This window comes from Bubalus bubalis, chromosome 21 (assembly GCF_019923935.1).
Source record: "Bubalus bubalis isolate 160015118507 breed Murrah chromosome 21, NDDB_SH_1, whole genome shotgun sequence".
In the NCBI taxonomy this organism is placed as follows: domain Eukaryota; kingdom Metazoa; phylum Chordata; class Mammalia; order Artiodactyla; family Bovidae; genus Bubalus; species Bubalus bubalis.
Window position 1 is genome coordinate 42,967,486 of NC_059177.1, and position 13,623 is coordinate 42,981,108.

At 46.7% G+C, this 13,623-nt stretch overlaps 1 protein-coding gene and 1 non-coding gene across 5 annotated transcripts in view; one reads left to right on the plus strand and one right to left on the minus strand.

The window, feature by feature from the left end:
• Nucleotides 1–13,623, minus strand: part of ABHD6 (abhydrolase domain containing 6, acylglycerol lipase) — a 48,390-nt gene continuing 34,767 nt past the window's right edge. For 3 of the 4 annotated variants that reach the window (XM_006041380.4, XM_025272723.3, XM_025272724.3), the window contains exons 6-10: nucleotides 12,719–12,851; nucleotides 9,571–9,728; nucleotides 6,221–6,275; nucleotides 5,879–5,979; nucleotides 1–1,084 (exon numbers count right to left, since the gene is read on the minus strand). In XM_006041380.4, coding sequence (XP_006041442.1) covers nucleotides 908–1,084; nucleotides 5,879–5,979; nucleotides 6,221–6,275; nucleotides 9,571–9,728; nucleotides 12,719–12,851 — 624 coding nt within the window. In that variant the 3' untranslated portion in view covers nucleotides 1–907. Of the gene's footprint in view, nucleotides 5,422–5,878; nucleotides 5,980–6,220; nucleotides 6,276–9,570; nucleotides 9,729–12,718; nucleotides 12,852–13,623 lie in introns of all 4 variants that reach the window. The other variant, XM_044933973.2, reaches the window with a different exon arrangement.
• Nucleotides 12,051–12,158, plus strand: LOC112581305. The gene has a single exon (XR_003105839.1). It is a non-coding gene; the product is annotated as a U6 spliceosomal RNA (small nuclear RNA).

Sequence of the window (13,623 nt, forward strand, 5' to 3'; positions counted from 1 at the left end):
TAGACTTATTACATTTATTTCATGTCATTGTGGTCACTTTTACAGCAGTTTAGATTTATTTTCAATTACATTATTGTTCACAGAATTCACAGAATTCATTAACAAACATCCAAAGGTTTTTCAGTAGCACAGCAAGATAGAAAAGAGGTGCTTTGGAGTGGAACCCGAGTCTGATTATTTAGATAGATGTCTAGAATATTATTGCTTTATTAGTCTTGTTTTTTTTAATAATAAATTATTCCCAGAAAACCCACCCTGCCAGGGTTCTTTGTACTGCACCACCCAGGATCACAGGGGCCATCACCTGACACAGGGTGCCGGTCAAATCAGCCACCTGTGTTCCTGCTGCTCTGCAAGCTGGATGAGGCAGACCGTGTCTTCTGCGTGTGTATTTCCTCCAGCCTGCTGTGCTCCTCCATGGTCCTGCAGTTGACAGGTGGCAGTCACACATGGGACGCAAAACTTAAATCAGACATAAACAAGGGGCTTGGTGAAGGGGGGCTAATGCTCCTAAAACAGCCACTGACTATGCACGGGAGAATGTTGGAAGCAACAGAAACACCTGGAAACTCAGTCTGTGAGGAACATCTTAAAGGAAATGTCCTCAGTGGTCCAATGTGGCCGCTCTGCAGCAGGAACGTGAAGACTTCTGGGTAGATTTCATGGATGGGTTTTCTTTTGTTGTTCCATGTGAATCTGCATTTTGTGAAAAAACATCTTGGAGATTTCTTCATGGCCCGAGGCTCTGTGGATCTATAGAGACCAGGGCTGGAGCGGGGGCTGGCTTCCTCAGGGACTGGGGTGCTCCCTCTGCATTTAGGGCAGGGTCCCTGAGAAGTGGTGGCCGCATCAGGTTCTAGAGACAGGAGTGGAGGCTGGGTGTGGAGCTCAGGCTGTGGCCGGGGCCTCAGTCCAGCTTCTTGCTGTTGTCTGTGCTGTGTACAGAAGCTAAGAAGTCGACAAGGAGCTTGGCTGTCTTCCTGGGCCTCTCCATCACCACTGAGTGCCCACAGTTTTCCAGGAGCTCCACCTGGGAGTTGGCGATTGACTTGGCCAACATGTCCGCCCCGGACACATCAAGCACCTGCGGGACAAGAGAGGAAACTACATGGAAAGGATTCAGGTGCCCGAACGCACTCCGTGGACAGAACTCCCGTCCAGGCCTGGCAGGGGTGATTTTTAGAACCAAGTCACTCCAGTGTTGGGGCCTGTAGCTCTCTGATGGAAGTAACCACGTGCCTCACGTTTTACTCTGCAGCTCAGTGGCAGGAGGTATGCTGCTGCAGGGTTACTGTGCTGGAAACACAGGCCCTGCCCTGAGGATGCCCTGGTATGGTGGGGAAGCCAGACCAGAAAGCAGACAAGTGCAGCGCAAGGTGGTGAAGACTCTGATGGGGGAGGATCCTGGGAGCTGAGAAGCCACAAGGGAGGGCGATCGTGGAAGAGGGACCAGCACAAGGGTGGGAGGATGGTGCGTGCAAGGGACAGCCGTGTGAGCGGGGAGTACATCTGGCCGTGCTGGGAGTCAGGTCTCGGTCTGAGGGCAGTGGGGAGCCTTGGGGCTGTATTAAGGACAGGGACGTGATCAGGCTGGGCCAGGAGAATGCACCCTGCAGCTGGTCCAGGGGAGGCCAAGCTGTGAGGAGGCCACACAGGAGAGATGCAAGAGGCGGACACGAATTATCACAAGCCAGAGGACTAGGTCCTGAAGGGCCTCAGGGGATCCCCGAGCTGTGTGACCTCAGACCCTGAAGTGTGTGAATAACAGCCAGTGTTTTTCCCATGTGAAGCCCACCACTTTCCCAGGTTTTCAAACTCCCTTTCATTTTCACCTGGGTTACACCTTGCTATTACCCCAACTCAGTTAACTGACTTTCTCCTCCTTCAGGGTCAGATTTATATTTGCCCCCTTCGCTTCACCGCATTCACCTTCACCTCACCAACCCCCAGACCAGACAAGGCGGCCCCTCCGCTCTGGCCTTAATGCCGAAAGCAAAATCCCAACAAATTCGAGCACTGTCTGCTTTTGAGGTTTATTCTCCTCAACCCAGACTGGTAATACCAAGATTTTCTGCCCACCAGGAAGTAGGGTGAGCAGAGCGCAGGGCACCCCGGGCTGAGAAAACACAGGAAGGAACAGCTGACGGGGAGCATGACGCGGTCTCGCCTCTCCCTGCTGGTCCCTGAGAGCCCAGGTCACCTTGGGGATCTGAGATAAAGCAAGGCCGTCACTGTCCCAGCTCTGGTTTCTGACTGACTGACTGCCTGCTGGCCCCGCCTGGGTCCTGCGTCTCCGCTCAGGCGTCCAGAGCTGCTTTCAGTCCCTTGGTTGCTGTGAAGGGGGCACATGAGTCCTCCCTGCTCCTGATGCCCTGGTTCCCGCGCTGGGCATTCTCGGGCGCCTGGCTGATGTTGAGATGGCTGCACACCGGCGCCTCCGCCCCTCCTGCCCCCTGCGCCGGGGGCACAGACCTGGCTTCTCCCCGGTCTCCTCTCCTGGGCCTCCCACAGTCAAGGGCAGTTGAGGTGCAGCCTGACTTCCTGCCTGTGCTCACACCACACACGCGGTGGGCATGTGCAGTCTGCCCAGGGCTCACAGTGGTGGCTTTCACCTCAGCGTCCACAGGGGCACTCTCTCAACAGGGACAGCTTTGCTCCCATTTCCCTTCTCACGACGGTCAACAGCGTGAGACAACCAGATACCCTTTGACAGACGCTGTAATTCTGTCTGCCCGCAGGCCTTATAAAGGCTCCATTTCCCACCACCACCTCTTGTTTTAAACTTTTCAAGAACGTTCAGGAAGATATGATTTCTAAAGAACGGCTGCAAACAAAAAGGGAGTTTCCGAAGCATAAGTCAGTATTTCATTGGCAGGTTTATTATGGATGGATTGTGCCCCCTCCCCAAATTCATATGTTCAAGTTCTAACAAAATGTGACTTTACTGGGAAACAGGGTCATTGTGGACGTAATTAGTTAGGATGACGTCATTCTGGAGCAGGCTGAACTCCTAATCTAGCATGTGGACCCCTAATCTATCATAACTGGCGTCTTACAAAAATGAGAGGTTTCAACACAGAGATGCACAGGCACCGGGACGACATCATGCGAAGATGGAGGCAGAGGCCAGGGTGAGGCGTCTACAAGGCACGGGACACCAAAGCTCACCAGCAAACCCCCAGGCGCTCAGGCAAAGCCAGGGAACAGGCTCTGCTTCCCAGCTCCCACAAGGAGCCAGTCTGCTGCGGCCTGGGCCTTGGATCATGGTCTCCAGAACTGGTGTCACAGTGTTAGTCGCTCAGTCGCGTCCAACTCTTTGCGACCCCACGGACTGTAGCCCACCAGGCTCCTCTGTCCCTGGAGTTCTCCAGGCAAGAATACTGGAGCAGGTTGCCATTTCCTTCTCCAGGGGATCTAGGGGTTGAACCAGGGGTTGAACCCAGCTCTCCTGCATTACAGGCAGATTCTATACCACCTGAGCCCCCAGGAAAGCCCCCAGTGTATCTGCATGCCAGAACTGGCAGCCAGCGTAACTCTGTTGTTTAAGCCTCCCAATTTGTGGTACTTGGTTACAGCAGGCCTAGCAAACTAACAGAGCCATCTGACAAAGCCTGTCAAAAAGCCTGTCAGCATTTTAAAATGCACAAAGCTTTGATCAAGCTATTCCACATCCAAGAACTGACCCTCAGATACGCTCTCACACTGCAAACACTCATGTATAACGGTGCACATCAAGGTGTGGTTTAACGGCAAAAAACTGAAAGTGACCATCAACAGGGCACTAATGCAGCAGGTAATGGAGTACTATGCAGCTCCCAAAAAGAACACAAAATTTTGTTTTGGGCAACAACCATTCACGGATGGTAAATCTAGAGGGAAATGTTTGATGAGGACCAGGATACCCACATGGTCTCAAAGTGCCTCCCCGCAGACTGCTTATTAGTTGCAAGTGGAGAAATAATGTCTATAATGAAGAAATCAGATGTCACGATCAATCAAAATTCCCATCGATGTCCCAGGCAGGCCAGAGGTTAAGAGGCTTCCACTGCCTAGGGCACCATTTCAATCCCTGGTTGAAGAACTAAGATCCCTCATGCCATACGGTGCAGCCCCCAAAATAAATAATAGTTTAAAAAATTCCCGCCACTGAAGGAAAGACATACTCCTTCTGAGGATGTGAAGTCTTACTACCCATGAGATATTCTGGCCAGGGATATGTATCCCGAATTTAATCATGAGGAAACAGCCAACCAACTCAAACTGAGGAACATTTTGTAAAATAACTGGCCCCCCACCAAAAAAAAAAACTGGCCCACACTCTTCAAATATCTCAGTGTTACAAAAGATAAGGCAGAAAGAGGGCATCATTTTATATAAAAGGAAACTAAAAAGACACAATAAGCAGTATGTGATCCTGGCTACAGGGGCAGGAGGAGGAGCACTCTATGAAGGACATCACTGAAACAAGGAATCCATTTGAAATATGGACTGTACGTTAGTTAAAAGCTATGTCATCAATGTTACGTGTCCCAGGTGTGACAATGTCCTGCGATCATGTGAGATAATATTCTGGGTTGCAGTAAATACCCCTTGAAGCACTGGGGGTAAAGGGATATGACGCAAGCAGCTCACTCCAAATGGCCCCAAAACACGTATTTCTAGATCTGCCTAGATGAGGCGGTAAATGTTAAAAAGTTGGTAATAAGTAAGATGTGGCACATACATATCATGGAATGACACTCAGCAATAGAAAGGAACAAACTGTTGGCATAGGCGACGATATGGATGAACCTCAGAAACATCACGCTTGAGTGGAAGAAGCCAGACGCAAAAGACTACCACTGTAAAATATCATTTTATGAAAATTTTAGATAACTAAATCCTAGACAAGACTTCAGAAACAGAAAGCAGGTCAGTGGTTGAACAGCGCTGGGGCAGGAATGGAGATGAACTGCAAATGGGCAAGAGAGAACTTACAGGATGACAGAAGCATTCTACACAGGGGCCGCAGTGGGGTGGGCAGCAAGGTAAATTTTATAACACGTGAATTTTTGAACAAGCAGTTAAAACTGATGAAACTAGATAAAGTAGATACAGGAGTACTCTGTACTACCTCTACAATTATCCTGTAAATTTGAGGTTATTTCAAAATAAAATATTTAAAGCACTAGACTGTGTAGATCTCTTCAAGCTGATATTAAATGATTTCCAAGGTACATATTTCTCATATATATGAAGCAATTAAGGTGCGAAACTGTATAGACTGCACGTTTGAAAATCTTATACATAACACTTCTTTATGCACACTGATAGATGCTTCGACTAGAAACAGGCAAACAACAGCGCCTCCTGCTTTGTGACTGCGGGCTCCCGGGAGCTCTGCTGCCATTTGCTCTGCATGTCACCATCACAACAGAAGAGCTGAATAGATGTAACAGGAACTTATCACCCGCAGAGCTGCAAATATTTACTATCTGGCCCTTTTAGAGAAAGCGTGTGCCAACCGCTGCCTTAGAAAATTTAAAAGAAACACACACGAACTTTAAGTGCTGCCTTGAAGAAATGGGAACTGGGATCTAGGATGTCAAAGAGACCGAGTGTACTCTTATCCATCTTTCTGTACTCTTTTAAGGTTTCTGTACCATGTGACCATGGCTTTGAGAAAGATAATTTACGAAAATGCTTTCAAATTGTCTTACATTTTAAGAGGTCAGAGTTACTGCCCTCAACTCCCTGTGAACACCGGCACTTGGCACCAGGTGTGCGCCACCTCTCCCTGGTATCAGAGAGCAGCCAGGCTCCCTTCATAAAGGACCACGAGTTTGTCCTTGGAGGCTGGTGTAACTGGCACAGGCAGACCCAGGGACACGCCACATACCTGGTCTTGTTTCCCCCAGATGATCTGCGTAGGGACCTTAATCTTGTCCATGTTCTGATGGAGGGAGTATCTCGACTTCTCACTGACGATTTCCAAAAACACTTTGTAGGGAAGGAAAATAAAGTGAGTGTGGGCTGTGCTGTGGACACCACCAAGTACAGGAAATATATAGTGTGTATGTATATATAGGATATATACAGGGTATATAGTCTTTGAGTCTAAGACACTGCGTCTTTCTTGAGGGGTCCCAGAAAACTCTCAAGGTCTCAGAAATGTAAGGAAGACGAGCAGGCCACCCGTAAGATGTGTCACAGGCTCAGAGGTCAACACAGGGCTACTTACGCTTTCGGTAGAAGGTGTTGTGAGGGATGCGGACGTCGACAAGGCCCTGCAGGATCTAGGAATAAATAACCCAAAGTCAGAAGGTGAGGGAGGATTTGTATTCTCAGGCCTCAGAAGGGTCTGGGACAAAGAGGGGAAATCAAAGGCCAGCAGTTTAGGGCGTTGTCAAGGTTTGTAAGGCCTGGTCTCCAAATTCCCTTGATGGCCATGCAATGTAATGGGGACTTAGGTTCATAAGGGGCTTTTTCTTTCTCATAAGGAAGGAACTCTGGGAATAACTGTGAAGCCAAAGGACCCCGGTAGCATGTAAGCTGCTTCACCTATGAGGAATTCTCTGCTTATCCTGAGACATAATCAGAATGAAAATAATATCAAGTAATTACTCAGTGATACCCAATATAAAACAAGGTCTATTAAAAAAAAATGAACTATTGGGGATGATGGGCCTCTTAAGCAGTGAAATCAACCACTGGGGAAGTTCTGGGAAGGCTTTCAATGTCCTGAGCTCACTGTGTGACACGGCGGGCTGTGGGGCTGCAGCACATGCCGACGGCCAGGGCTCCTGGACCTGGGAGACCGACTCGGAGAGGTGCTGGGGCCAGGGAACACGGCCCACCTCTTCCCCACCTCAGGGTTCTTGAGGCAGGGTCCCGGGGCCACATTAGCAGCCGTCACTCCTCTCATTTCCCTAGGAATGGACTGAACCCCTTCAATACACTCTCAGGAGTCCTGCGCACTGACTGAAGTGGGAAGACCCAGTCATAACTGCTCTGGATGAAACCCACCCACTGGAGCATCTGACTATTCTGGAAGTGGAAGCCCAGAGGTGAGACCAATGGCAAACTGTCCAACACACGGTGCTCAGCATCAGGTATTTCCTTTGTTCTACTATCCATCCTGTACCCATGCATCTCTCCATCTTGCACTCACCCATCCACCCTCCACCTCTGCTCCGCACCCCTGCCTACCCATCCATCCTGCATCTCTTGACTCAGACATGCGTATGTCCATCCGTGTGTCCACTTAGCCTGCAGCTACCCATCCATCCTGCATCCCTGCTTCATGCAGACATCCACCTATCCATCACCCACCCACGCAGCACCTCTGAATCACATATGCATACATCTATCCATGTATCCATCTGTCCTGCATCCACCAACCCATCATCCTCCATCTCTGCCATTTCCAGACACCCTCCCATCCATCCATGCGCTCAGCCATCCATCTCTCTGCACCCCTAAATCAGTGATGTATGCACACGCATCCGTTCATGCACCCCTGTACCCTGCATCTCCCCACACATCCATTCTCCATCCCTGCATTGTTCAGGCTTCCTCCCGTCCACTGATCCATCCACTCTATACCTAGGACCTATTTCATGCAAGCACTTTGCTGCAGGCTGGGAACAGAACAACCAAAGACACAGTCCTTGCTCTTACAGAGGTAGGAACGGAAGACGCAAACCAGCCAACACAGTCATTACACCACGTGACACGGTAGGCTGAGTGCCTAGGGGGTCCTCCCTGCCTACAAGGGGAAGACTTTGGGGTCTGCATTACTTTTTTCCCAGTGTCTTCACTTCTCTGACAACTCAAAACATGGAATTTTCTAAAACCCTACTTGGTTACTCTATTCTGGAAAGAGATCAGTGCTGAGAGAGGACCAGTGTAAAGTCATGACTGAAAAGAGAACTTCATGGACAGAACATGCCACAGAATCTGATTCTGTGATGCTTCCTCAGAGATGGGCCACATCCATTAATGAGTCATGTTCACGACCTCTGCACAGAGCCCATTCTCTCAACTCCCAGGAGGACCCACCCCACCCCAGGCAGCATCCAGCTCCTGAGACAGAGTGAGAGAATGTGCTGTTGTGAGGTCTCACTCATGGACTCTCGGTTCCCCACACCATCTCCTGCACAACCTCATTTAGACCCATGACTTTTAATAACATCCTTGGCTGATGGCTCGCATTTCACAGCGCAGGCCAGACTTCCCTCAGCTCCACTCGTATTTCTAACTGTCTGCATGACACCTGCACGGGATGGCGTCTCAGGGAACTTGAACTTCACACATGCAAAATGGAGCTCTTGGCTGATGCCCCATCCCACCCTCCCTCCCCTTCCCCTACTCAGAAAACACTACCTTGGGGCTTCCCTAGCAGTCCAGTGGTTAAGACTCCATGTCTCCACTGCACAGAACACAAGTTCGATCCCTAGCTGGGGAACGAGAATCCCGCGTGCCACGTGGCGTGGCTGGAAAATAATAAAAATTTTTAAAAAGAGGAAGAAAACACTACCTTTATCCAACTAAAGTATCAGAAGTCACCCGTGACTCACATTCTCTCATCCTCCACTTCCCACTGGCCAGAAAGTCCTACCTCCTTCCTTCCAAAGCTTCTCGGATCTCATTCTCCACTACTACTATGCCGTCTACACCCTCATCCTGGAGTAATACAGCACGCTAACGGGCTTCTCCGTTTCTGTCTGTGTTCCCCTACAACTCTTGAGTGCTTCTCCTACTGTATTTAGAAGAACTCCAGTCTCCTTCCCATAATCTCTTAAAAGTTCTACATGATCCAGCCTAGTGGTTCTCAAAGCGGTTCTTGGGATTATAAGACATCACACTATTTTCATAATAACACTAAATGTCGCTTGCCTTTTTCACTTTGATTCTCTCAAAAGCATGCTGATTTTCAGAGTCTATAGAATGATGGATAATGTCACCATTCTGATAGCTAATGAAATGAGTACTTGTGTATTCTTATATTTTAAGTTCTCCTGGGGTTTAATTTCTAATATGGTACACATCAATAGTTACAGCTTTCATAAAAAGAAGCTCTTTGGGGTTCTCAATAATTCTTAAGGGTGTTAAAAGGGCCCTGAAACTTTTTTTTTTTAAATGAGAATCTTTGATTCAACCCTTGCGTACTATTCCAACCTCACCTCAACCCATTCTTTCCCTCACACTCTGGGCTCCAGACACCCTGGCCTCTCCTTCCAGCAGCTTGAACTTGACTGTTTTATGCATCCCTGCTCAGGCTGTTTTCTTACAGAGGCTTATCAAAGTTTCTCCTGCCTCTCTGTTTTCAAGCACAGCACTACCTTCATTTCCTCTAGAAAACTTTCTACAGTGTGAAATTGTCTGTCTTGTTAATTGACTGCTTCTCCCCCTGGCCTTCTGTCTCATTTCTTCCCCGGGGTGCCCAAGCACAGTGTTGGATACATCGCAGATATGGCACTTGCTGGATGAATGGAAGCTGAGGACAAGGAGGGAACGTTGGGGGGATGCTGGCCCTGGCCACCTGAGCACTGGGCAGAGGCAGGCACACTGCTGTGGAGGCCACAGTACCTGCTGGGGCACCTTGAAGCGCACGTAGGAGCAGAGCTGCAGCATCTCACTCATCTCCTTCGGGGTGGTCGGGATCAAGGGAATCTTCTCTACGGCGGCCGACTCCTGCAGTTCTTTGAGCCGTTGAACAAATTTATTATCAGTTGAGTACTGCAGACCTGGGGGATTCAAACCAAAAAAGCTTGGCAATATATCTACCTTCTTACCAAACCCCATTGTATATAGAGAACTTCCAAAATCAGCCCAGACCTAATGTATCTTAGGTGCTTTCCACTGGTAGATTTCTTTTTAATTGGTACTGGCATCCTTGCTCAAAGTCAAAACCACAATTTAAGAAACATAGGAAAAAATTTTTTTTCTTCAGAACATCTTAAGGGCTGGCTACGCAAACTGGGAGCCCATAAGCACCTCAGCCCCTCCCCTAAGTTTCTTACATCAGAATCTGCACTTAAGTTGCCAGGGGATTCACCCGTAGGACCGAAATTAAGAAGAGTTTGAGAGTCTAGAAGACAGCTTGCCTGAGCCCCTCTCACACATCTGTAAGGGTTGAGAGGAGACCTGGTGAAATGCATGACTAGAGTGGACTGATTGAGTACTCCTTCCTTCAGCCTGGACCCACTTAATAATCTCTTATTTGGGGTCAGCACATAAAATGCAGTGAGAGTGAGTCCCCTTTGGAGCTGTCCCACACGTTGGGGCAGGAGGGCAGGAGCGCCCTCTACACAGTCCCTCTTCCTCCAGGGGACCATTAGGCAATCCTGAGCCGGAAGAGCCTTGAGACTGACCATTATTTTCTGTCACCTGACACAGGACACGAGAGTTCACACAAGCTGGTCTATGAAGGGGCGTAAAATTAATTTCATTTCAAACACTGAACAAGTTTCTAGGTGTTTAACTTAGCTGAAGAGCTAGAGCTTAGAAAGAGAGGCAGTGGAAGCCACGCTGTGCTACAGAAATCTACATTTCATAAATCTCCTATATTCAGCAACTCCTCTAAATCTAACATGCGTATCATGCAGCTCTCATGATGCCATGGGCAGATTACATGATCTATTTCTTTTTGCTTTAAAAATAATCTTAAACTAAATGTCATGTGGTATATCCTGAATTGGATCCTGGAACAGAAAAGGACAATTGTAGAAAAACTAATGAAATCTAAATAAAGCCTGATTTTAGTTAATAGTAATACACCCATGTTGGTTTCCTGGTTGTGACAAATTTGCTGTGCTATGTAAGCTGTTAAAGGAGAGAACTGGGTGAAGGGTACTATCTTTGCAACATTTCTATAAATTTAAAATTATTTCAAAGTAAAAAAAAAGTGTATCTTTTCATTTTTACATACAAACAAATTCAATTCTAACTTTCTAATGGAAACTCAGGTATAAAACTCTTCTCTGGGCAAATCAATATACACTCAAAAAAGTCAGTTAGTCAGTTAGAGCTGACCTTCCATAAGTGATTTAAAATCTAATAACATTCCAGAGGGCTCCAATTCTTCATTTTTTCTTGCCTGAGTCGTGCAGCATACGGGATCTTAGTTTCCCAACCAGGGATTGAACCCACGCCCAATGCTCTGGGAGCACAGAGTCTTAACCACTGGACCACCTGGTAAGTCCCTTCCAATTCTCAGACTGTATCATTATAAGATCAAACGACTTCAGACACAGTGCTTGGGAAAAGGAAAACCCTTTGGGAACTTGCCTTCAATTTCAACAAGCTTGCTGCTGCTGCTGCTAAGTCGCTTCAGTCGTGTCCGACTCTGTGCGACCCCATAGACAGCAGCTCACCAGGCTCCCCCATCCCTGGGATTCTCCAGGCAAGAACACTGGAGTGGGTTGCCATTTCCTTCTCCAATGCATGAAAGTGAGAGGTTAAAGTGAAGTCGCTCAGTCGTGTCCGACTCTCGGCGACCCCATGGACTGCAGCCTACCAGGCTCCTCTGTCCATGGGATTTTCCAGGCAAGAGTACTGGAGTGGGGTGCCATTGCCTTAGACCTGAAAACTTAACTTTCTGAATGAGTTGAAAGGTTTCAAAGATAATTTAGTTATGTTTCAGTAGAAGGTGCACCAGTTCAGTTCATGGTTGGGTTCTAGTGGGTAAAGAAGGTAATGGATATGAGTCATATAAAAGAGGTAGTAAATACGAAAGGACTTCTCCAAAAACCACAGCATGGGTTCTGGAGTCAGATAGCTTAGGGCCAGTTCCTATCCTGGCTCCAGCACTAACACAATGTGCACCTATAAAATGGGCATACTATCCTTATCTGGGTAATAATTACATAGGTAAAAAGCCACTGAGATAGGTACTGAAAATCTGGACAATTTACTATGTGTAAACCATACTCCAGTAAATTACCAGCGATGAAGAGGGAAGCAAGAGAAGGAAAAAGAGAGAAACATTTTTCTTACTAACATACTATAAATTCAAGTATGAAGATTTATATACATATATATGTACATAAATTTTAAATCCAATTTTAGTGTTCGTCTCAGTAGCATATATGCTAAAACTGGAACAATACAGATTCAGATCAGCAAAGCTCTTGTGCAAGAATGACATGCAAATTCATGAAGTGTTCCATATTTTAAAAATTAAAAAAAAAAATCCAACTTCAGATCATAATTTCTGAGGACATGTTATAGCTCAAGTAGACATGAACACATTTAAGATCAGACACCAAAGTTTGTTGATTTAAAAAAAAAGCTTGCAATGACAAAAGATCTCTGAGTTTTCAGCCAAAAAAGAAAGACGCATAACAGTACTTTCACCTCACAAGGTTATGGCAAGGATTAAATCCATATAAAGAGTTTAGCTCATAGAAATTCAATAAATGTTAGATGTTAATATTATCATTATACTTCAAAGTATTTACATGCTGTGAAGTTTTATACACTTTTAAAATAACCACCTACGATTCTTTGTGCGACAAAGCTGGCTCTGTATTTTAAAGCTCAATATAGTTACAATTATGGGTATGCAACTACTGCTTGATTGTACCACTAAGGCAAACTTTTTTAGTATCTCTACAATATTTTCAAAAAGATGATTCTAAAAAGACAGTCACAGCAGAAACCACCATTGACTTCAGAGATTCAGCTCCCGCTGCGTCCACGTCACTCACAGGGTGATGTGAGTCTTACAACTCACCAGCAGGACACACAAGGGACAGGCTGCAGACATCTGACGGGTGGTAAGCAGCATACACCCCAGCCACGTGGCCGCCCATGGAGGTGCCTACCAGGTGGAAGGGCTTTTTGTTCAGCTTGAGGCATTCTACAAACTAGGAAGGGAAATGAGAAAGGGGCTTGGTTATACAACTGTGGACAATGACAATGGGGATTCCAGAGTTGAAAACTTTTGTACTTCCCATGGGGACAAGCAGAAAAGGGCTATTGATGAAAGGGGATCTGAAATCAACTAGATTATCCAGATGAGCCCTGTTACATGCATGTACTCTTCTTTACCTGACATGGGTTATTGAGGATTCGTTTGTTAAGTGTAAAATCAACAAAGATCCCTCAAATTCATGAGCCAGCAAATTTTAAAAATAAAGATCCCAAGAGTAAATATTTTCTGCTCTGCGTGCCCATTATCTCTGCTGCAACTATTCAACTCTCCTGCCGTAGCACAAAAGCAGCTAAAGACAACATGTAAATGGGTGAATGTGGTGGTCTTCCAAAGGCAACATGTAAACGGGTGACTGTGGCTGTCTTCCAATAAACAGCTTACAAAACTCAGTGGCACATCAAATGAAGCCCACAGGCCATAGTTTGCTGACTGGCTATAATTTACAGCGCTTCTCCTCCATCTAAACATCCATTAATGTAACTATCTACCCACCTGTCTAACCAACCATTCACCCATCCATTCATACAGCTATCCACCCATCCATCTATTCAACCATCCAAACATCCATTCATATAACTATCTATCCATTCATCTATTCAACCATTTGACCATTCATCCAACCATCCATCCAACTTTCCCTCTTTCCAACCATTCAACCAACTATCCCCTACATCTACCCATTCATCCAAAAAATATTTATTGGA